This window comes from Delphinus delphis, chromosome 11, assembly GCF_949987515.2.
Source record: "Delphinus delphis chromosome 11, mDelDel1.2, whole genome shotgun sequence".
Taxonomy (NCBI): domain Eukaryota; kingdom Metazoa; phylum Chordata; class Mammalia; order Artiodactyla; family Delphinidae; genus Delphinus; species Delphinus delphis.
Window position 1 is genome coordinate 93,067,415 of NC_082693.1, and position 24,689 is coordinate 93,092,103.

At 57.2% G+C, this 24,689-nt stretch overlaps 1 protein-coding gene across 1 annotated transcript; it reads right to left on the reverse strand.

Annotated features, from left to right (window-relative positions):
- Positions 1-2,167: 2,167 nt before the first annotated feature.
- PDGFB (platelet derived growth factor subunit B) lies at positions 2,168-23,610 on the reverse strand. Its single transcript, XM_060023962.1, has 7 exons — positions 22,665-23,610; positions 13,776-13,872; positions 11,360-11,449; positions 9,609-9,814; positions 8,052-8,193; positions 4,166-4,316; positions 2,168-3,798 (listed from the first exon to the last, which is right to left on the reverse strand). Exons 1-6 carry the CDS (start codon positions 22,725-22,727, stop codon positions 4,192-4,194), a joined length of 723 nt encoding a protein of 240 aa, XP_059879945.1. The 5' UTR covers positions 22,728-23,610; the 3' UTR covers positions 2,168-3,798; positions 4,166-4,191.
- Positions 23,611-24,689: the final 1,079 nt, after the last annotated feature.

Sequence of the window (24,689 nt, forward strand, 5' to 3'; positions counted from 1 at the left end):
AACAGTGGTAACACACCAGATGTGGTGTCAGCAGAGGAGGATGGGGTTGGGATCCAGCCACTCAGGAGCTATGTGGTCCTCGGCAGGTCACTTCCTCTCTCTAAGCCTGTTGGCCATCCCTTTGCCCTTCCTTTTCTCCTCCGTTCCTGAAAACAGTCCTGAGAGTATTAAGAGGTTATAGATATTTTACTTTAGAAGTGAAAGAGGCCATCATTTTGTTATTTTATGGAGGGAGCCGACACTAAGCCTCCAAAGGGGGCTACGGTTCTGCTCTAGTTGAGAGAGGAGGATTGCTGGCTGGGACAGAGAAGGCTCCTGGGCCGGGCGGAGGGCAGGGGGGAATGAGACCTGACATCTGAGTGGGCCTTGAATAAAGGAGAGTTCATAATATGATGCTGAGCACCCCAGGACTGTGGAAGACAAATGCACCAGCGTGGGGACCACATCGTCTCTTTCCCAGAGTGAATGGGTCTCTCTATTAGGATTGGGTTTGGTTACAAAGGACAGAAAACCCCAAATAAGAGTAGCTCAAATACAGACGTTTCCTCCTTTCTTATGTAAAAACTCCCGAGCTAGGCAGTCAGGTGTCAGGGACCCCCGGCCCTTTCCACTGTGCTCCACCAATCTCAGCATTTGGCCTTCACCTCAATGCTCAAAATGGCTGCTTAAGTGCCAGACATCATGCCTGTATTACAGCCAACAGGGCAGAAAAAGGGATGAAGAAGGGAATGCCTTGTTCCCAGCAGAAGGGATTCTGGAAGAATGCCATTTTAGCTTGGCGGTTCTAAAACCCAGAGAGGGCCCACCAAGACCCCGGAGGCCTACAGGCTGGACACTGCTGCTGCCTGGTTTGGCACCTGCCTGGGATGGTGTCCGGGAAAGGGAAAGATGCAGGCAGCTCTGCCTGTTTCACCCAGGAAGTTCCTGCAGCCATCCATGGAACAGCACAGCTGTTTGCAGATGTCAAGATGCCACATGCACTGGCTCCCCAGCGGCCCTCTGAATCCCATCCCCTCCTCCCCCCAGCCTGAGCCTTCTCTAGTGCCCTGGAACCCAGAACCCTGGGGGTTTGGGGAATGGGGAGGGTCCTAGAGACAGGTCGGGCAGGAGGGAGTAGGAGTTTTCAGGTAAATCCCTCTGATCGGCACTGCCCACCACCACCACCTCAAGCATAGGGCTATGAATCCCAGAATGAATTTACACCAAATTGCTATAAAAGCCCCTGGTAGAGACAGACACATGGTAGGGGATCAAGGCGAGTGAATGAATGAATGAGTCAGTCAATCTATCAATCAACCAATCAATCAATCACGGGGAGCCCAAATGTTATTCAGTTTAACCTCAGCCAACTTGTCACTTGTAACCTCAGCCCAGCTGCCACTTACATACTTCCAGTGACAGGGAGCTCACTACTTCCAGGGGCAAAATGGTTTTAGTTTTAGATTGTCCGTATGATGAGTCAGATTCTCCACCTCCTAGGTTTCCCCGTCAGCGCTAGTCTGCCAGCAGGTAAGACCCAGAATACATCTGGCATCTTTTTCATGGAATCAGACCCAAGTCTTCGTGGATGAGGGGAAGCACAGAACCACACAGCGGAACCTTGGAGGCCACAGGTCTCCTGGCCACCTTCTTCTGTTTCAGATGGTATTCTGACCAGAGAGGGGCTATGACTTGCCCAAGGCCACACAGCTGGCTAAGGGCTGAGCCAAGATCAGACCCCAGCCCCAACTTTCAGCTGTGTTCCTTCTAAACCCCACGGCCCCTCCAGGACCTCCTCCAGCCTTCCCCACGCTAGGTAACCCCTCCCCACAGCCAGTCCCACCCCATGATGCTGAGGATCCATTTCCCTTGTGGAGACCCTCAGGCTGGAGAAACCCATCTCTTGTCACTGCCAGTGACAAGCACAGGGACGTGGGGTCCAGGTATCAGGAGCTGCAAGCGGGACCAAGCCATACAGAGCGCGCTGTCTGGCTCTCACCGGCTCCCAGACAGAGCCTCTCTCAGAGCAGCGGGCCGGCGTGTGCGCATGCATGTGTGAACGTGTGTGCGCGCGCGCAGGCGCGCATGAGTTTGCGCCTGAGTCTCCCAGCGCGAGAGGAACCCGTTGTAAGCTGTCGGCAAATCCTGCCAATGCGCAAAGGGTAATTGTCACATGCAGTGCCAACAGACAGAGCTCCAGCGGATTCATTTGGTTTTGTTTTGTGGTTATTTTTTTTTTACAACTTTAAATACGGAATATAAATAAATTTTACATTTAAAAAATAAAAGGAAAGCCCCCAAAAATATAATCACCGACTTTACAAACTGAAGGAAGCAGATTTGGGAGATGGGGGGAGGGGGGAAAGTGCAGTAGAAGGTGGAAAGGGAGGTGGGAGCTCAGACCCCACCCCTAAGGGGCCCTGGGGATCTTTTCCCTTTTCTCCCCCACTCCCAGCCCAATAGCTGGTTTCCTGGGAGGAGCCACCAGAGATGGAACTCAAAAAGATCTAAGAAGAGGGGCGTGTGCAGGGGCGGGGCAAGGGCTACCCCCTACCCTTGGAGACTTTCTCTTGGGTTTTTCACACCCGCCTAAAGGGGAGACTGCTTGAGCTGAGGACTTGGGGAAATGGAGGCCACAGGGACAAGTGTTGCTCCCCTGTCCCCCACCAAGGGCTCAGTCCTGTCTGACCGCTCCAAGTTGTGGGCTGGGTCAGAGGCACAGCCAGTCCACACAGAGCCTTTGTGTCAATTAGGAAAAGGATCCCTTTCCTCAAGACAATTTACCTCCATCTGCCAAAAAATTGTCATAATAAATATACAAATTGGCCATGTCTACGGTTGTGTGTGACCTGTGCTCCCTGCATGCAGTGCCCTTGTGCAGTGCACACCCTGTACAACCTTACGTGGCAGTCTTGGCTGGGCTGGGATATGACAGGCAGGCCCCCTGCTGCCCCGGGCCCTGGTCTTCTGTCCTACAGAGCAGTGACTGGGGTTATCTGCGGCCTCAATAAGGGGTCCAAGAGCCCCTTGGTGGAGCAGACTGAAGGGTCAGGACAGGAGGAGACACAGGGTGGAGGTAGAGAGATGAAACAGAGGAAAAAGTGAACAGGGGGAGTGGAAGGAGGCACTGCATGCCCAGGTCACCATCTCCATCCACCTCCGGAGCAAACTTCATCTCTAACCCGTCTGAGAGGGCACTCGGCTGCCTGGTGCTCTGGCCACCCCTGCCTGGAAGAGTCCGCATCTTCAAAGAATTCAAACGTATAAAATGAAAAGAAGCCACTGTGAGCAGAGGTAACCAAGGGGAGGTGACCGGGCCTGGGCATTGCAGGAGGGGGTTTTCTCCAGTCTATGCTCCCCAACATGGTCTCAGCCACAGGAGTACGAGTACCCTGGCCTGCCTGGGGGTGCTCCCGTCAGAGCTGGCTGCGGGTCCAGGGACCAGGCAGGCCATGCTGAGAGGTCCTCAGGCCCACGTGCAGGGTTTCAGGCCAGTCCACAGCGCTGGAGAAGGAAGCTCCTTTCCCCCAACAGCGACCCCATCAGTCTCTCTTGCACTTTCATCCCATTTTCTCCAGGTCAGGAGAGGAAGACAGCGATGGAGTCCAGGTCCTTCATCTCCTTCTTGAGCTTCTGGGCAAGATGCTGGAGGCCACTGAGGGGAGACCCACTGGTGGAAGTGTGGACGGACACGTGGAGGGGTGGGGGAAGCACCATTGGCCGTCCGAATCAGGCATCGAGACAGACGGACGAGGGGAACAATATTATCACTCCAAGGACCCCATGGGGGCAATACAGCAAATACCATATTAAATAACCCTGTAGGCCAAGCAGAGGAACACAGGGATCAGAAACAGCCTAGGGCTCCATCCCACTCTTACAGGCAACCGGGGGCAGGGAGCTGGGGTCGACCAGCTGCCCCTGATTTCCAGCAGGGCTCAGGGCTGGAAGATTTGAGGTTTAGACCTCCCATCCTCTTAGGGCCTCCTGAGACACAGCTGGGCAGGGGTCCCTAAAGCCCCTCACCCAACCTGTGCCGTGATAACTGGAAGAGGAGATCAAGGCTTAGAGCCTGGATTTTGTACAGGAAAATGCCTCTGCCCCCCACCCCTTCCTCAGCCAAAGCCACAGGCCAGGGAGAAGGAACACGGGGTGCTGGGCCTCAGTTTCCCCGCCGGGCCCTCACCTGCCCGCACTCTCCTGCAGATGCCCCTAGGCTCCGAGGGTCTCCTTCAGCGCCTTCTTGCCATGCATGTGCTTGAACTTCCGGTGCTTCCCCTTGGGGGGCCGGCGGACTCGCACCGTCCGAATGGTCACCCGAGTTTGGGGCGTCCTGGCTGCTTGAGAGAAAGAAAGGTCTGGTTAGCAGGTGGATGAACAATGGCGGGGATTTGGGGGTGTCTATCCCCTTGACTAAGGCCTGCCACAGACCTCCCCATATCCTCTGGGCTGAGAGAAGGGGTGGGAGGGGAGTCTAGATTGGAAGCCAGCCAGACCTCCTGGGTTCAAGTCCCAATTCCACCGCTCACCAGCTGTACCTTAGGGACAATTACTGAACCATTCTGTGCCTCTGCTTCCCCATCTGTGAAATGGGGATAACAAACTGCCCACCTCATAGGACTAGTGGAAGGAATAACTGACAATATGCTGGCAAACACAGAGGGGAGCAGATGAACTCTGGCCTCAAGCTCTTTGTCATTACCCCACTGATATGCCCCTGATTTCCACGCCCCTTGTACCTGGACTGGACTTGGATCTGTTAACCAATTTAATGAGGCAGACGGGTGCTGGTCAGTTCCAGGCATGAGCCTTAAGAAGGCCTGGCAGCTCCCACCTTTGCACTTTGGGGAACCCTGTGCTGTCACATAAGAAGTCTGGTTCGCCTGCTGGGGTTGCCACATGTGGGAGCCACATGGGGAGGAGAGGCCCTGGACTACAGGGAGAGGGATAGAGGCCCAGCTCTCCTAGTGCAGCCTCCAGATAACTGACTGCAACTGCAAGAGATGCCACCAGGACCACCCAGCTGAGCACAGCCAACCCACAGACGGAGAGAGCGTAGAAAATGACTATTGTCTTAAGCCACTAAGTTTAGAGAAGTGATCAGTAAACAGCAGCTGCTCTTATTCACTTGTTTCTTTTTTCCTTCCTTTGACCCCCTACTGAGGTTTCCTCCCACCAACCTCAGCCTCTTCCGGTCATGGGAGGTCATGGGATACGGGAGCCACTAGGCTTCGGGCATAACCACACCCCTCCCCCACTGACCTGGGCCTTTCCCTCCGTGGTACCTGTCACCTGCCTGGCCCTAGCCACTCCGAGAGGCAGTACAGTTGGGTGGGCCAGACCACCTGGGTCCAAACTGGGCTCTCCCAAGTGTTAGCTGTATGCTTTGGGGAAAGTCACATACACTCTCTGTGCCTCAATTCCCACATCTTTAAAACTGAGAACAGCAGCCCTGGCCCCCTAGGTTTAGGAGATAATACATGGAAATCGCCAGAAACCCTTAGCTAGCATGCCCCTGTCAACGTTCTAAGCTTATCTATCCTCACAGCAGGTCTAGGTTTGTACAGTTAACAGATGAGGAAACTGAGACAGAAAGTCTGGGATTTGAATGCAGGGATCTGCCTCTGGAATCCATGCTTTCAACCACGGGGCTGTAAATCACAGTGCCTGCCAGTCTCGGTTAAGATGAGCACTTATGTGTCTCTTCCTCCTGGGCTCCTAGGTAGACACCCTAGCAATGAAAGTTTTCTCTGCCAGGCTCAAGGCCTGGCTCTTCCTGGGAGCCTCCAGAGTTCTCCCCAGCCCACCCAGCTACTTTGGGGCCAACACCTGACTTCCCACTTCACAGACACAGGCCCCCATGAGGCAGTTACCCCACTGCTGCAAGTAGGAAATTTAGGAACTCAGTGGGGTCTCAGGTCCTCACTTGAGGGAGGCTGCCCAAGAGGGCCATTGAAGGGCCAGAGACAGGGCCACCAGCAGGATGCTGGGCTGGGAAAAGCCTGAGCAAAAGCTCAAGGTCATCACTCAGCTCATAAGTGACAGGGCGAGATTTGAGCCCAGGAGGTCTGACACTGACTATCACACGTGCCACGCCCCCAGCTGCCACAGGAACTGTCACCCAGGGCCAAAATGCTGAAACTAAAATGACAAGACCTACATGTCAAGTGGTTGAACATGCCTCCTAAGAAACTGGTTCAGAAAATCACATGAAACAAAGGCAGTGAAAAGAACCCCATTCTAAACATAAAGAAGAATATAATTTTTCCTGAACGGCAGTCATTCTCCATATTAACTCTACAAATAATTTACAACATGTCAGTTTGAAGCTGTCAAATTCTCAGCCTTCCTAGGTCATCCATGACTCAGCTCAGCACTTAGAACAGGAGGAAGAGGCTGAGATGGCCCTGTCTTCAGGAGGCTTGTTAGTAAGAAATGACAGTGAGATTGTCCTGTCCCCTAACCAAAGAAAGTTATTGAAAATCCAAACAGTCACTTGCATGATTTTTTTATGCTCATCTAATCCTATTAACTTAATGAGTCTCACTTGATCCTTACTTTTCTCCTCGAGGGAGAAAAGGCAGCAAGATACAGTCAAAAGAACCCAAAACTAGGGCTTCCCTGGTGGCGCAGTGGTTGAGAGTCCGCCTGCTGATGCAGGGGACACGAGTTCGTGTCCCGGCTGGGGAAGATCCCACATGCTGCGGAGCGGCTGGGCCTGTGAGCCATGGCGTTGAGCCTGTGCATCCAGAGCCCGTGCTCCACAACGGGAGAGGCCACAACAGTGAGAGGCCCGCGTCCCGAAAAAAAAAAAGAACCCAAAACTAGATGTTCCAAGACCCGGGTTCCAGGCTCAACTTTGCCGCTGTGCTACCTTCATGAAGTCCCTTAACCTCTCTGTGCTCCAGCAGCCCCATTAGTAACACTGGAGGACTGACTTGTAAGATCATCTCTAGCTCTAAAATTTTTAAATCCTTAAAAAAAAAAAAAAAAAGATGAGGCAAGTTAAGAGCCAGTGACAGCTGTCAGGGTGAGGGAAGAGCCAAGAACAGAACTTCAGGATACCTGAATTCTAGCTATGCCCCTACCTGGAACTGGCTGTGTGACCTTGGGCAAGACCTCAGCTTATCTGGGCCTCAGGCACCTCCTCCATAAAATGTAGAGGAGGCAATTGGGCCATTTTTTTAGTCCCTTTCAACTCTTGAAGTCATACTTGCCCCTGAAATTGTGAATTCGTGAAATTTAAGGACAGGAACAGAATTCCAGTTCTAACTTATCTGTGCGTTTGAACCCTATCTGTCACATCCCTGCTACACTGTTGCCCAGCCTTTACTTGCATACCTCCCAGAACACAGAACTCACCACCTCACAAGGCAGACAATTCCATCTTGGACTCCTGACTGATCACCAGCTTTTGCATATATGTAGTTAAAATCTCTCTCTGGTGATTTTCCCCCCTCACTGGTCCTAATTCCCTCATCAAGGCTACAAGGAATTAGTTTGATTTCTCCTCCCCAGGACAAGTCGTCAAATATCTGGTTACGATATATGCCTTAGGGCGTTCTCTCATTCAGGCCATGGTTCCTCCCACCATTTCATGCACTCACAAAACAAAGTAGGGGGCTACGGTAGCAAGACTGGGATGGGGGCTGCTCTGGATGGGGCGGCCGGCAGACCTCTCGGAGGAGGTGACTTCTGACCTGAGACCCAAGTGAAGAGCAGGACCTAGGCTTGTGAAGAGCCAGGAGGAGTGAATTTCAGCCAGAGTGACGTGTACAAAGAAAGGCCCTGAGGCAGAGACTTATTTGGCCCCTCAAACAGGCCAACCTGGCTGGGGTGGCATAAGTGAGGGGGACTGGTTGGCGACAGGGCCAGAGGGCCAACAGGGGGCTGCATCCTCACATAAGGCCTCCCAGGCAGGGGAGGAACCTGGATTGTCGTCAGTGACGTGGAAGGCTTCAGGCGAACTTAACCAGGGGCAGGCCAGACCCAGTTCCCCCAGCGTGCCCCCGGCACCTGCCATAGAAGAAGGGGGCTGAGCAACTAGAGGCAGACTCTGGACGGGCGGTTACCTCGCTGCTCCTGGGAACTCCCAGGACTTCGGGTCACGGTTCGTGCCACCACCGTCTCACACTTGCACGCCAGGTGGTCCTCCAAGGTCACCGTGGCCTTCTTAAAGGTTGGCTTCTTCCGTACAATCTCAATCTTTCTTACCTGGAAGACAGAACCACCAAAGTGCCTCCGTAAGACCACACAGGCAGGGGCCGAGAGAGCTGCCTGCCCGCTCTGCCACCCAGCATCCCCTGCGGTGATCTTTCCTCGAAAGCCTGGACTGCAGCAGGGTAGACGCTTTGGCCCAAACAATGGCAGGACCTTGCCCTCTGCTCTTCTCGTAGCTTTTCCATCAAAACAAGCCCCCCTGACCTGGTCTCCGGCAGCCCCCCTCAGATCCCCCAGAGAGGGAGAAAGGCATTTCCCGGTTAAGCGTGGGGCCTGTGGTGTCCTCATTCCCTGAGCGCCAGCCAAGGTCAGGGGCTGCAGCAGAGGCGGGGAGATGGTTGTCTGGAAGGAAGTGGGGGGAGGCTTTATCCAGGAGGGAGGCGGGAAGGGGGAGGTCAGCTGTCAGGTGTCCATCGACAGAGCTGGCAGTGTTGGGGACAGGAGATACCATGACAGTGGGCACCGGGGTAGAAAGTGACATGGTAATCTTGGGCCCAAGGCCCAGGCCTGGGATGGAAGGCGGGCACGAGGCAAGGCCACGGCTGACCATAGGGGAGGGCAGTGTGATGAGGTAGGCAGGGCACTTGGCAAGAGTAGGTGGGAAGCACCAAGCCGGTCCTGAGCCCTGGAGAGGCGTGCCCACCGCCCAGCAGCAGCTCGGCCCAGCCTGAGCGGGTGTGGGGGCCAGGCTGCCCCCAGGGGTGCAGAAACCTTTCCACGTAAATCAGAAGACAGCTGAGACTTCTCTGGCCCTGCCCTGCCCCGTGTGAGACCAGGAGCTCCCCAGGACGTCCTCTACTCTAAAATTTCCCTTGAGTCAGAGTGTACGCCCAATCTTTCCAGAAAGGGGACAGGATTCAGCATTCTGACTCTCTGCTAGGGGCTGCCCCAGCTCTTGCAGGGTCTGTTGCCTGGGGCGGGGGTGGGGGGTCTCTCTGCCCTCCTTGCTAAAGACACGACCTGTCAAAGGGAGATGGGCAGGTGTTAAAGGTGCTGGGGCACCTAGCTGAGCCTCTCTCTGTTTGGACTGAAGAAAACTGAGAGCCCTGAATAGGGGAGATCTCTGAGGGAAGTTGAACAGCTGTCCAGAACGTTCTGAGCGTCCGATGTGTTTGTGGACCTGTCTGTTCCAGGGATGTCTGGGGATTTGATCCCTGTAAAGGAGGAGGCAGCATCCTTTCCATATGGCCCCACCCCGGGGGCCTGTCTGTGGCTCATGGTCACCGCAGCCTGGATGGCCTCAGCGGACCCATGGGCAGCCTTTGCACACCTGTCGGGAGGGAGCTTCTCGATATCAGCCCTCTCTGGACGGAGCCCCGGAGCCCGCCAGGAAGGCCTTTGGACGCCCCCCGAAGCCTGGTCAGCGAGTCCCGCGCCCCCTACCCTCGGGCTGGCTGAGGCCTGGGTACCTGAACGGGCCGCAGCTGCACCTGCGTGGGGCGGCACTGCACATTGCGGTTGTTGCAGCAGCCGGAGCAGCGCTGCACCTCCACGCAGGGCGGCCACACCAGGAAGTTGGCGTTGGTGCGGTCTATGAGGCGCCGCGAGATCTCGAACACCTCGGTGCGTGTCTTGCACTCGGCGATCACGGCTGGCTCAGCGACTGTCGGGGAACCTGGAGGGAACGGGGACCTCCATCAGGTTGGTGGACCTGTCCAGAAGCCCCATCAACAGGAAAGCTCAGCGCGGAGCCCCTCTGGGACTGCTCGTCCTCAGAAACGCTGGCCTGTCCCATCTCCTTCAACCCCAGTGTGGAGGGTTACCAGCCACAGGACTTGGGCAGGCTGCTGACAGGCTTGAGGCCTCAGTTTCCACATGTGCAAAATGGGAATGATCAGGGACTTCCCTGGTGGCGCAGTGGTTAAGAATCCGCCTGCCAATGCAGGGGACACGGGTTCGAGCCCTGGTCCGGGAAGATCCCACATGCCGCGGAGCAACTAAGCCCGTGAGCCACAACTACTGAGCCTGCACTCTAGAGCCCGTGAGCCACAACTACTGAGCCCGTGAGCCACAACTACTGAAGCCCGAGCGCCTAGAGCGCGTGCTCTGCCTCAAGAGAAGCCACAGCAATGAGAAGCCTGCGCACCGCAACGAAGACCCAATGCAGCCAAAGAAATAAATAAAAATGGGGATGATGAGATCTACACCCCAAAACCACTGTAAGGATCAAGTGAGATCGTTCCGAGAGCGCTGGCGTGGGGTACATGTCAGTTTCCTCCCGCCAGCCCTCAACCATTTTATTCGATGATTTCACACGTTTATGAGTTTGCCTGGCATGTGGCCCTTACTTGTGTGTTATCTTGTAGCCACTCTCACATTGCTGTTTACACTGTAATCTATTCTTACGTTTTTGCTTCTTTCAAGCCTCAGTCTCCTCATCTATGAAATGGGAAAATAACAGTTCCTATACTGTACTTGCCGATCAAAGGAGTAAGTGAAACTTGGCCTACAGCAGGCTTACAGTCAATGCTGGGGCGACTGTCCTCTGTCATTATTCACATGTAGAGGAACTGAGGCTCGGAGAGCTGAATTAGCTGCCCAAATTCACAAAGAGTGAAACTCAGGCCACCTGACTCTTATGTGGTGGGCCCCCCAGCCACGGTCTACAGAATTTTGGGGGCTGCAGGTGGGCAGAGAGGAAGGGGGGCTTGGAGCAGGTACCCGCCTCCCTAAGAAAGCTTCGGTGGGACCCAGTGACCCGCACCCTCCTCTGCTTCACGCCTGCCGTCACAGGCACAGCACTTCACTGCAGAGGAGACATGCAGCCTGCCAGCGGCACTGGGTTCAAGCAAGAAGAGCCGCTTAGGATCCCAGCCCCACCACTTGCTAGCTGTGTGACCCCAGCTGCTTTTCTACCCTCTCTGGGCCCCAGTTTTCAACTCTATAAAATGGGGTTAATAATCTCTACCTCCAAGGTTGAACTAATGAACCAATGAGGTTTTAACGAACTATATTTAGAAAACAGCGTGAGTCGGTGGGGGGAGGATGATGACTTAGCTGCTCGGTAGAGGGTATTTAAGGATGGTTGTGCTCCTTCAGTTCCACTCGGTCCTAAGTGTCAGCACGAAGGAGCAGGCCCTCTGGCCTCGGGCTGGCTGCATCCCCAATTCTTCCCTGGCTCCCACCTTTGAGAGGCCACCGTTCTCACCCTCAGTCTTACCCAGGCTCCTTCTCCCGCGGGATAAGCTATCCAGCTCGCCTCCAGGATGGGACCGGGTCAAATTCAGGTCCAGTTCAGCCCCGTCTTCATCTGTAAGAGGAGGTCAGACACACGCTGCAAACTGTTGGCTGGCTCGACCGCGGCTCTGGGGACTCGGCTGTGGGTTCCAGGGCAGGCGGGAGGACTGCTTCCCTCCCCGTCCCTGCGCCGGCACACCACTCCAGAAAACGGTCTCCCCTTCTGGCTCCCTGTAAACCTGAGGGTCCTAGCTCTGAGGAGGGGCCCCTCCAGACAAACGCCAGGGTGGCCATGGGGCCCAGAGGGTGGTGGGGCCCTGACTGCATCGCCAAGGGATCGTCAGCCCCACTCCGGGCCCTTCAACCACATATTTGGACAGAACCCATGTCAATGGAGTTAAAAATAACCCACCCCCTTTGCTACTGTAAGAGAACCCTCCTTGGCCTCCAGGGCAGGGTGAGGACCCAGAGCTCTGAAGGCCAGTTTCCAGTGCCCCTCCACCCAGCGTTCCCATAGGAAGTGCTGAATGGAGAAATTCCCAGAATCCCCAGGGGGGACCGGCATGCCCTGGACACAGCCCCTCTGGAGCCCCGGACAATGGCCCAGTTGGGCGGGGAAGAGGGAGGGAAGGAGAGGGATGGGGGTGGAGGCTGAAGGCAGAGACAGGGGGTGAATAGCCAGGCCTGGTGGGGCAGGGGGTGGGTGTCGGGGGAGCGCTTGCCCTGCCCCCTTTTTGGCCCTAGTCTCTCTCCAGCCCCCAGTCTTTCACCGTGTTTGTCCCTCTCCCCCTAACCTTTTGCCCCACTTCTGCCCTAAGTTGTCCATTTATTCCTAAAGTCACAAACCACAGCTCCCTTCTCTATCCTGGGTGGCCCTCATCTCAGCATCATTGGCACTCCTTGGACGCATCCCTCTCTCTAGAGATGGCGGCCGGAGCAGCTGCGGGAAGTGAGGGTTGCAGAGACGTGGAGCTCCTCACCGAATTGTGGGCAGCCCCTTCTATCTCCTGACGGCCGCAGCGCCAGCAAATAAACTACGGGGGTTGAGAACAAGCCCTGCTCCCTCCATGCAGCACCTCACGCTCCTGCTGTCTCCCCAGCCCACCGGCCCACCGGCCCTGCCCAGGACAAAGCTCCAGCTCATCCGTGCAGGCTCCCAGTGGGTCCTGTTTGGAGGAGACTGTGCTATAACTGGTGCCTTTCCGTCTAGCCTACTGCTTCTGCGTCAGCACGTCTGTCTGTCCTTCTCACTCCCTTCCTTTCTCTCTGCCATCTCTGGAATGTCCCTTGTGGGGAGGAGACGGGGAAAAGATGTGCTTTGTGGAAAGGTTAAGTTGATTAGGAAAAAATAGCCACACGGTTGCCTTGAAACAGGCCTGCTATTGAAAACCTCATCTCGGAGCTCCCGACTCCCACCCGGGGTACACAGGGGCTGCCCGAGGGTGAGGGCCGAGGGCCTTGGGAAGAAACAGCAGAGAGGCTAAATTTGGAAGTTGCCCCATTGTGTTGACCAGGGCTGGCCAGTCGGGCATGGGGTGGGAGGTGTGGGAGACGTGGGGCGGGGGGCCTGGTGAACAATAGGTGGGCCCAGCTGGGGCCCCCTCCCGCCTGCCTCGCCAGCCCCCAGCACAGGCGGGTTTGAAAGGGCCCGGGAATGCTTTTGAGAGGGAGCCAGGGGCCCAACGGGGAGAGGAAACAAAGGCAGGAAATGCTGTCCCCCGTAGATAGCAGTCTGGGCAAGGATTACAAAGTGACAAAGAGACAAAACCCCAGAGGGAAGGGGAGCTGGGGGTGCAGGGGGGCTGCCGACCAGGGCTCCAGGGAACAGGCCAGAGGTTAGAATAGAATGGAATTTGCTCTGAAGGCAGCGGTTATAAATACATTCCCGACCCAGCCCCGCCACGTGTGTGCCGCCAAGCACGTGCCCATGCGCTGAGCGCGCTCTTGGGCAAGGGCAGGGCTGCCCACTAGTGTGGGCCAGGTGTCCCCCGGAGACCTTGGAGACTGGGCCCTCGGCCGGAGGGGCAGGGAGAGGGCCGCTCTGGTACCTCCCTCCCCGGCTGGGTCCACACCCAGATGCACATGCGGCAGATGCCCTGGGTACCTTCTCCCTGGCCCCTCCTCTCGGCACCCCACCCTCTGCACCCCGCCAGAGCCACATGTGGGAGCTTCTCCCGCCACACCCCACATCCCAGGTAGCAACCCGTCCGCCTACCCAGGCCTGCCTGGGACAGGTGTGGCCAAGCCCTGCGGGGCTGCCACAGGCCTCTGGGTCTCTGGATGCCAAGGGAGCCGGGATGCCCTTGCCAGATGCCCTGCCCCTCTTGGCAGCGGGGATGCCCGCCCGGCTCCCCAGGACTCAGCGGAGGGCCAGAGCCTGGGACGAGGGCTCCACTCACCTCCGGAGTCTCCGTGCAGCAGACGCTGGAGGTCATCGAAGGAACGAATGGAGTGGTCACTCAGCATCTCGTAGAGCTCCTCGGGAATGGGGTCCCCCTGCCAGGCAGACACAGAGGGGACAAGTGAGCTGGGAGCAAGGGCTTCCCAGCCGTGGCCCTCTTCCCCCCAACACGCACACTCCCTCCTGTGGCAAGTTCCCATAGGGCCCCTTGGCCACGGACAAATGGACAGCCAGGCCGGGGGCAGGCAGGGGTCGGGGGTGATTCCAGGCCCGACAACCAGGACCACAAAGGCCCGGGACCGGAACCTGCGGAAGCCTCTAAGATGCAGCTCAGTTCTGCGTCCCTCCCCCCCACACAGAACCTCAGCTTGCTTTAAGTTAGATTTGATCGTATGTATCTGTCCCCCCATCACACTACAGGTTCTGGAGGCTCCAACATCCTGATTTCTCTCTGCTTCCCCTCCACGCCTGACAGCTAAAGGCGGCCAGCATTTGTCATGGGAGATCGAAAAACCCCCATTTGACAGAGGTAAAAACAGAGGCTCAAATAGGCGACATCCTTTGTCGGAATCCTACAGCCGATTATCAGCAGAACCTGCTTTCAGATCCAGGTCTTTCTGAGGGCAGAGCCTGTACCCCCAGCCTCCTGGGTACACAAGGTGTTTAACAGATGCTTGAAGAACTGGATGGTCTCAGGTGGCCACGTGTACTAGCGTTATCTATTCAGTCTGTCACTCAAAAGAGGAGGGAAGGGAATCCTCAGATACAGTGGGGAACCCTGAAAGCTCCCCAGTGCCCCGTGCCCAACCAAACCCTATTTTTAGAGCCCCTCTGGCCTGTTGCCAAAAACACTTGAAACTTAATAAGCACTTTAACAGGCCCCATTTGGAGACCGGGCTTCCTCCAGGGAAATCACAGGTCCTACAATAACATGAGAGCAGCCCTCATAGGAATGTCACGGCCCCGTCCGCCACGGTCCAGGGAGACCTGAGGGGCTGATGCCAAAGGTCTTGAAAAAGAGGCGAGGGCCTCTTTCTTGTGCCTCGGGGCAAAGAAAATGCGCAAGATCTGCTGCGTGTCCGAACTCACACCCATGCAGACACATGCACGTGCACACGTAAACACACAGGAGGGCTCCGCCTTGTGGGAGGAGCCCCTGGGGAGGGTTTCAGCAGACCTGACTTACTACTGCCTGACCTTGGGTTACACAAGTCTGTGCCTCAGTCTCCCTGGATTAAGAAGGGAGGCGCCCCTGCTCGAGCTGGTGCACTGAACACTCCAAAGACTGGAGTGCTGAGAGGCTTCCCACAGGCTGCCTCGAGGAAGGAACGCCGCCCTCGCCCTGCCTCGTGGCCAGTCCCCGGGGTGCTCCCCGAAAGGTCTGTTAGGAGCCTGGTGACTGACCAGGTTCTAGCACTTATCAACACCTCCTCCAGGGGTCCCACCACACGTGGGCCTGGCCTCGCGAGTCAGCCCTGGAGTCAGAAGGCCAGGGTGGAGTGTGGCCATGTCCGCTCTTAAAGCAACTTCCTTGAGAGCTCTGAGCTGAGTTCCTTCATTCGCACGTGGAGCTTATAAGCCTGCCTGGTGCCTAGGGTGGTCGGGAGGTATGAGGGAGAGACGGGTGGGGGTCTAGCAGTAAGCTTGGCTGGGAGCTGGGGGTCCACGACGGCACAGCCGGGAAACCAGGGGATGCGTGTGCGAGATGGGGAGGGATGTCAACTCAGCTGCCCCTCACTTTCCTCTCCCACCTCCACGTGGCCTGCCTCCTCCAACCCAGAGAGACCACGCCTTTGGTGGTCTCCAAATGTGGACACAGGACCCAACCCACGGAACGGAAAGCGGCTGGCTGGTCTCCAGTGGAGCCCAAGGCAGGCCACTGCCCCTGAGGGTTTTGTCTGCCCCAGATCTGGTAGTCCAAAGAGCAGGGTTTCACCTCTACCACTACTAACCTCCCCGTGAACTCAGGTTGGCCACCGCCCCTCTCTGATCCTGGCTCTCCGTTGTAAATAGAAGGGGTTGAAAATATTTGATTCAATTCTAATTCTGCCTGGGGGTCTCAGGAGGAGCAGCAGAGGAAAGCCCAGGGTGGGGTCCCCAGCCAGGTCTCCCAGGCTGCTTGCGGAGTAATGATTCAATTAACCCCCCAGGAGAGGGGCCCAAAGGCCCAGGACCAAATGGCACTGAGCACTCGTGCCAAGACCTCCTCGCCCCTGGAGAGCTGGCTGCCGCTGCTGCCGCCGGCCAAGGCAGAGTAGGCAGACTCCCAGACAGGCCTACCTAGCAGATGCCCCGGACCCAGCCTGTGATGCAAAGGAGATGCCGTCTCATGGAAACAAACCCACAACCTCCCAGGCTGAGCGGGGAAGAGCCCAGGATACAGACGGGAGAGGTGGGAGAAGCACACAGTAGATGCTCGATAAATACTGGTAAAATGCATGAAGGACCCTCCCCTTGTCTCTGGAGTTGTCTCCTGTATGATTCCCCCCCTCCTCCACCAGGAGGACCACCCCCGAGCACACTGCCTCCTAAAGGGTCCACTTTCTTCTAAGCAGATGCCATTCCTGCACGTGCTTTTCAGTAATTTGGCCACTGGATGCCCAGAACACCCTGAGAGCCCCTGGATTTGACACTAAAACCACAGCTAACTTCTGTGAAGTGCTAACTACAGGCCAGACACTGAGTTAAATGCTGTACCAACTACCAACCCCAAGAGCCTGGCACTTTTTGTATTCCCATCTTCCAGATGAGGAAGCTGAGGCTTAGAAAAATTCAGGAAACAGCTACAGGTCTACACGACTCGTAAGTGGCAGAGTGGGCCCCTCCCTCCCAGTGCCATGGAGCTGCCTGGACATTAACCTCAGTTTCTGTCAGCTCCCCACCCTGCAGGGGTCACGAACAGCAGTTCTCAATCAGGGGCCGGTGGGCCCCCCGGGGACACTGGTCATGTCTGGAGGCATTTTTGGTGGTTATAAATAGAGGAATGCTACTGGCATCTAGTAGGTGGAGGCGAGTGAGGCTGCTAACCATCCTTCTGTGCACAGGACAGCCTCACAATAAAGAATTCTCTGGTCCCAAACATCCACAGTGAAGAGATGGAAAAGCTCCGTAGAAGACAAAGCAAGGGCTTCAGCTGCCAGGGAAACCTGGGTTCTTGGAGTCAGGCTTTTAACAACCTAAAACCTCAGCTTCTTGTTTTTTTAAGTCCAACTTTTTATTGAAGTGTAACATACACACATTAAAGTACAGAGGTCATAAGTATACAGCTTAATGAATTTTCACAAAGTAAACACACACCTTGAGAAATAAACAGGCCATCCCAGCACCTGAGATGCTCTCCTTGCATCTCCTCTTAGTCACAACTCCTTTTAAGGGTGGCCAGTTTCTATTCCTGTTCCCAGTTTCTATTACTGTTAGGTTGGTCTGATTCTGAACTATGTTCTCTTTGGTCATGAGCTTCTTTGTTCAACATTATATTTGTGAGACTTATCCAGGTTGCTGTATTTAGTAGTGGTTCATTCATTTACATTCTATTAAATACGTATTCCCCAATTTATTTATACGTTTTACTCGATATATTTTTGGGTTGTCTCCATTTTGAGGCTATTATGAATAGGGCTGTTATTAAAATTCTTATATTTCTCTTTGGGTGCATATTAGTATTATTAAAATTAAATAATGGGCGACGGTCGCATAACTCTATGAGTTCTGAATTGCCAATTTCTGCAAAGAAGCCAGTTGGGATTTTGATAGAAATTGAGTGGAATGTGTAGATCAATTTGAAGATTAATGCCATCCTAACAGTATTTACTATCCTAACCCATGAACATGGATGTCATTCTTTTTATTTAGATATTTTAAAATTTCTTTCAACAATGCTTTGTACTTTTCAACGTACAAATCTTATACTCCTTTTGTTAATTTTATTCCTAAGTATATTATTCTTATTGATGCTATTATAAATGGAATTGCTTTCTTTTTTTTTTTTTAACATCTTGATTGGAGTATAATAGCACAGGGAGATCAGCTCCGTGCTTTGTGACCACCTAGAGGAGTGGGATCGGGAGGGTGGGAGGGAGACGCAAGAGGGAGGGGATATGGGGATATATGTATACATATGGCTGATTCACTTTGTTATACAGCAGAAACTAACACAACCTCCGCTTCTTTATCTTTTAAATGGGGCTAATAATACCTCAGCGGCATTACTGGGAGGCGGAACCGCACCTAGCAGAGCAGCCCGCAAATGATGGGTAGTTAATGAGTCCTGCTGTGATCCCCATGCATTCCTTCAGTGTGGTTCCTTGAGGGCAGCAGCGAGCAGCACGCATGCGCGGGGCCTGCAGGGCAGGACATTTTTGAGGATGATGGTGGGTAGGTGGAGAGCATGTGGCTTTGCATTGTCCCCCGTGCCGGACCACAGGAAATGACACCTGAGCCCCACACTGGCACTTGCCTCGGGCCTTGTGGGCTGGTGAGTGGGTCCCTTCCGGGGCCGGGGGTGGCTGAGAGATGGGCAAATTCAGCCTGTGGTCAGCTCCAGGATGCAATGCCCTGGGAGAGGCTCACATGGGCACCTGCTGGGGGTCAGAAGTTACTCGAGGTGTGGGAGGGTGAGCAGCCCGGAGCCCGGGTTTCAGGGGCACAGGTTCTAGAAGCCTCCTTAAGGTGGGCAGCTCCCCCTCGGAGATAGGAAAGGCACCCTGATGAAGCTGCCCCAGATCTCAGGCCTGGGGTTCCTGGCAGGGCGAGGGCGTGGCAAGAAGGCAGCTGGGGCACAGCCAGCCGTGGGAGCCAAGGCAAACAGCCTCCTCCCCACCTCACCCCTAACGTCAGCTGCGCGAGGTAGGAAGGGCACAAGCTAGCTGAGGCCAGGTGAATTACCTGCTCCCAGCCGGGCTGGAGGATTAAAGGGGCTTGGACCCCACCCTCCGCCTGGGCCCCAGCTGTACACACAGATATACACTCCCCAGCCTGCCTGCTGTTCAGCTGAGGGAGACAACACGGGCTTGGCCCAAGCAAGCAGGGGCGTTGTCCGTGGCTGGCAGAGGGAGAAGGCCTCAGAGCGCCCGCCTGCCTGGGAGTCTCAGGCCTGATTTAGAGTCAATGCCAAAGCCAGGCCCTTTGAAGAAGCCTTCTCTGGGCAGACCGCAGAAGCCATTTAGAACCAGCCTTTCCCACCTAGTATTTCCCTGCCGTATTGCTCCTGGGACCCTCCGCTATTACTGTTAGCCCAGCCCCCCATTGGGCTCCCGCGTCTCCCTCCAGCAGAAAAACTGTTAGACCAGGAAGAGAGAGGCCAGGGCAGCAATTACAACCCTGGCAGCACATCGCAATCGCTGACCCCAGCCACCCCTGGTCCCAACTCCCAGCACCGAATGGGGCCCAGGAATCTGCATTTTCAAAAGGCCAGGTAATTCTGCTGCTCTTGGGGGACTCTGAGCTGATCCAACCTTCTCGGTTTTTTTTTTTTTTTTTGTAGATGGTATAGACTGAGGCCCAGCTCAAGATACCCAGAACCTTTGCAATCTAATTTTCCTTCTGTTTCTTTCTCTCTGTCCAGTCTAATCTTGGCAGTCCAAGTACCAAGACATGGAAAAGAAAGAAGTGCTTGTCTCTCAAGAAGGGGGTGGGGGGAGGGAGCGATGCCGGGGCACTCAAATGAAGATGCTTCTACTGGAGGGCAGCATGGCTACCGTTGGCTGCCCTGCGGGAGGACTGAATGAGGCCGCGTTTACAAAGCACTTAGGAAGCCCTAGATACGCGTCTGGTCCTTCCCTCCCCGCCCCCGCAAGGATTCACTGTCCTTTCCACAAATATTTACAGATTATGCACCATGGGCCAGGCACCGTTCTAAGCAGGGGAGACAGTGGTGACCAGGACAAAAGCTCTCTAGGGGAGTTTATACTCTGGTGAGAAAAAACATATAATAAACAACTAAATAAATCAGAAAATGAAAATAGTTGTGCTAGAAGGGCATTTCAGTGGGGGCGGGGTGAGGGAAGACTCTGAAAGGGACTTTTGAGGCCGATGGCAAGCATCGCTTTACACTCCTGCTGAATCAATCTCTCTCTCACATACACACACACTGTTCCTAGGTCTTGCGCCAGAGCCTCCAAATTCTGTTTGATCCGAACCTGCAGCAAGTCAGTCTCCCACTACCTAAGGCCGTTAGCAAACCAGAAAGAAGCCGGGTGACTGAAGGTCTGCGGGCCCCTTCACTCCTTCTCGGCAGAAGGGTGCAGAGGCCAGAGACATCACATGACAGGGAGAGTCACCCTCCCGGAAGCCAGCTCAGCTGATGGAGATGGGACCTTATGGGCCTCCGCCGACCCTCAGCCAGGCCCCACCTCAGAGCTCCCCGTCCCTCCTTCCCAGCTGCTGAGGCCTCCACCTGAGGCTCAGTACAAGCATGCCAAGGACATGGCCAATCCCAAGGCGACCTCCACCAGCAAGCCCTCCTGGACTGGCTCCCATGTCAGTAGGTTTTCCCTTTAGGTCTCCTCCCTTAGAGACTCCTGAGGCTTACTCAGGCTCTGCAGGAAATTGCTTCGTAAACTGCAAAGCACTACACAACTGTGGCTTCCTGAAGGCCATGTTCAAGGATGCTGTGACTCACGTGAGGAGAAAGGCACCAGCTTCCGTGCCCTAGCCTCCCCACCAAACACTCATACCCCTGGGGCTCTGGAAAAGGAGGAGGAGTTGCTGGATGAAGCTGGAAATGGAAAGGGCAGGCCTGGGAAGGCCTTCTCCAGCTGTCACCCAGCCTCTCCAGAACGGGCTGGGATCCCCAAAGAGGATAGAACAGTCAGGGGTGGGAAACCCCCTCAGCCATTCAGGGTCATCCAGTCTTGGAGGTTCAAAGAAGGGCTTATTTGAAGGGAGAAAAACTCTGAACATCACAGCGCCCCCCATTATCGGCCACACGAGCATGGTTTTAAAAAGCGACCACAGAAGGATAATGCTTGAGGGGCTTCGAGCTGACCTGACCAGGCAAAAACCAGTGGGTGCTGTGGAGCCGGGACCTGACGGGAGGGTCCCTGCTTCCATTCCCTCATAGTACCCAGGAAGGAAACGGGGTCGCTGCAGAGATAACTAGGTTCCAAGGCCCACGGTGGGCTCACCTGTTGCGCGGGGGTGGGCACCTGGTGCATGGGGGTATAGGGGCCGTGCATGCCTATGTGCGTGCGTAGGTGTGCGCGCACGTGTGCTCAGGCTGCGTGTTCAGGGGCCGTGCGTACGTGTGTATGCGGTGCGCGCGCGTGTGCCCCGCGTGTGCACGGGCGTGGCGGCGGCGGGCGCGCGACCCGGCCGCGGTAGTGCGTGCCCGTCGCTCTGCGCACCCGCCCGCCCGCCGGAGCGCAGCATCGCCTCCGGCCAAGAGTGTGCATGCGTGGGGTGAGTGAGCGAGTCGGGGGGCCGGGCGGGGTGGGCTGCGGAGAGCAGCGACGGGGGCGCCGCCGTTCCCAGGACGCCCTGGCACCGGGCCCAGCCCCCAGACCCCGCGGCGAGGCAAAGCGGCAGCTGGGGCCGGCCGGCACCCCCCTTCGCAACAGCTGGACGCGGCCCGGGGGGCTGCGGGAGCGGAGAGGAGGGGGCGTCGGGAGGAGCCTGTAGGCTGCCGGGCTGAGCCCCGCGTCCTCCCTCCCGGGTGCTGGCCGCAGGGGGTGGCCGCGGAAGGGCGGGGCCCCAGGGCGGGCTGCCGGCGGCCCTCGAGGAGCCCCGAGAACAAAAGGAGACGGCTACGGCTCCTCCGTGGTCAAAACAACCTGCGCTGGCGGCGGCCCAAGGCCCGGCCGCGGCCTCGGAGCTCTTCACCTTAACCCCTTCGCCGCCGCCTCCTCCTTCCTAAGCCTCGTTGGAGGCCGAGAGGGGCCGGCCCTCCCCGGGAGCAGGCGAAGTGCGGGCTGCCGGCCGCGGCCGAGCAGAGGCGGGACGGGACCCAGGCACGCCGCGCTCCCCGCTGCCCTCTTCTCCCCGGCACCTCGCGCCTCCTCGCTGCCCCGCCCCCTTTCCCACCTGGATTCCGGGTAGACTTGCCAACTCACTGCTACGTGAGGCTGGGAGGGGTGCGGGGGACTCAATACAATCTGATAGCTCCCGCAGACGTTTTTACACCCCAGCTCTGCTAGGCTTTTACAGGCGGCGCGCTCCGCACCCTGCGAGCGGGGGAGAGAGGTGCGTTCTCTCGCAGGGTGCGGGCGCAGGTATGGCGCGACCTCAGGCACACACCGCCCCGGGGGCTGAATTCCCTAAGACCCCCACTCCTCCCCTAATCCCAAGTGCCCAAAACCTGTCTCGGCACCCACTGCGCCCAAGACACAGGCTGCTCCTGCACCGCACTCTGGGGCCGGGCAAGACCTGCACGGGCCCCGAGGGCACCCAGCCCGACCGGGAGCTGGAGCCAGGGTGGGACGGACACCCCCGCCGAAGACTGGAGTGGCTGCCACCACCGGTGCGCGAGCTCGCACCTCCCGTGCAAGCCGGGTCCGGGACAGGACCTAAGCTGTAGCCGGAGTGGGCTCGGGAGGACGCGCTGCCTGCTGCCTCGGCACCACCCCAGCCCTCTCCCTTGGGCTAGAAGGGGGCTTATTCTCGGGTTCCTGAGGGGTGGGAGACAGGACCACACACACCTTCCCCTGACGCCTAAAAGCTCGGAGATCTGAGATCGCCCCTGGGAAAGAAAGGCACCGCTGCCCCCTCCTCTTAGAGCCTGGCACCTCCCGGACCTCGCGTCCCAGCCCTCGGAGGTCACCTAGCGCCCGGCGCCAGACCCAGGGGCTGCATGGGTCCAAAGTTCACTGCAGTGAAAGGAGGGGGCGATCAGGGGGTAGGGCTCGGGGGTAATGAATGAAGCGAAGCAGCCCCAGCCGCCGTCGCAACTCACCTCGGCGCTGACCAGACGCAGGTAGCAGCAGAGAGACAGGAAGAGCGCCCAGCAGCGATTCATGCCGACTCCGGGCCCGGCCCCGCGGGGCCCCGGACGCGTGGACCGAGCGCGCCGCCCCCGCGGCCAGGGTGGGGGGCGGGGGCTGGGGAGGGAGGTGGGCTCTGCTCGGGTCTGCGGCGATCAGGCGCTCAGGCCGCTGCAGCCGCCGCCGCGGCTCACCCGCATGGCCCCCGGGCGCCGCCGCCCCCAGGCCGGGCTCCGTCGTTGGGGGGTTGGGGAGGACCTGGGCGTCGGACCAGGGTCCGAGGCCGCTACCTGGGCGGATCCCGAGCCCGAGCGAGCATCCACGGCCGGGGGGCTGCGTCGCGAACCAGCCGAGGCGTCTAGCCGTGTGGGGGCGCCCAGGGGACTCCAACCTCGAAGAGGAAAAAGAACACGGCAGTCGATGGTTCGTCTTCGCTCGCCGGCTAAAGGCGTTTTCCTCTGCCCGCCGGCTTAGGTTTTTTGCAACATTTTCTGGAAAGGCCCCCGAAGTCGGAAAGCGCAGAGCTGGGCACCTCAAAGCCAAAGTCTCCCCAAAAAAACTTTTTCCAAAGTTGGCTTTGCAGCGGCGGCTCGAGTACCCGGGCAGGGAGAGGTGCAAACTCCCGCCCGGGCCGGGTGGGGGGGCCGGAGCGTGTGCGCCCTGGCGCGGGGCCCGGGCGGCGGGCACGGCTGCTCCGCGCGCGCGTCGTGCCCGCTGCGCGCTGGACCGGGCCCGGCAGACAGGTGGACGCGGCGCGAGTCGGTCGGTTCGTCTGCCCGCCCGCTTGCCGCTCTGGGCGTCCTCTACGGGCTGCGAGTTGCGGCTGCTCCGGCTTTCTCTTTGCAACGAGGCTGGAGGGTGGGCTTTTTCCCCCTTTTTGCGCGTGTGTGTCTGTGTGTGCGCGCAAAATATCCCTATCTCGGGAATGAAAGATGGGCGCTGGCGGCCAGAGGGGAGCCCTCAGGGAGGCAGCGGGGGAGGCTGCGGGCGCACGGGGAGGCAGGCGGGCTGCTCCCAGCGGCAGGAGGAGAAGTTGCCACCCTTTCAGCTGTTCCGGCCTTTATAAAGGAGAAGGGAGAGTGCGAGAGGTGGGTGGAGACAGCCTTTCCTCTTCTGGCCGAGAGTCAGTACCGGGAGGGGGGAAGGGGGGCGGGAGCTCCTGGAGGGCCTGAGGCGAGGATGGGGTGCCTAGGGGTTTCCAAAAGCCCAGCAGCCCCTCCGCCCAGAAATCTGGTCCCTGGGAAGGTAGAGCTAGGAGCAACCAAACGCTGGGCCTCTCAGCACAGTGTCTGTGGCCTGGTTTCTAGCCCACGTGGTTGGGGGCAGGGGTGTCTCCAAGGCCGCTGGCTTGCAGAAGTGCAAGCCCACACCTTCAGGGCCAGACATTTGCACCGTAGCACAGGCATGGTGGTGAAGGACTCAGGCTCTGCAGATCCTGCCCTGGTGCTGAGTAGCTGGGTCACCTTGGGCAAGTCACTTCCTTTCTGTGCACCTCCATCTTGCCTCAAAGTGGGATAGGGTTATTGTGAGGACTTAATGGCAGAAAGGGCCAAAAGCAGCCAGCCCCCAAAAAGCCACAAGGTGATCACACAAACCCTGCAGCCAGTACCATTCAGCTGAAAGCTGGGTGCACGTCTCCTCCTCCTAGCTGGTTGCCTGGCACACAACAGGCGTTGCTGGCATTGGTTGAATTTGAATTTGTTGAACTGCAGTCGCACAAACCTCCACAACCCTGCAGCATCCTTGCAGGGCCGCCATCACGATCCTCCAGTCGCCCTGATGTTTACTACCTCTCTCAGCCCAGAGCTTGGAGACCCAGGGCCCCCCACCCATGCCAGCATTCACACGGTTAACGCCTTCCGCCCCCCAGCTCCGGGAGCTGCTACGTCCCTTCCTTCAGCAGTCATACGCTGACAGTCACAGAGTCACACGCTCGCACGCTGAGCCCAGCACCCACCACGAGACCCACGCGCCGCATCGCCCGGCTCCTGGCTTTA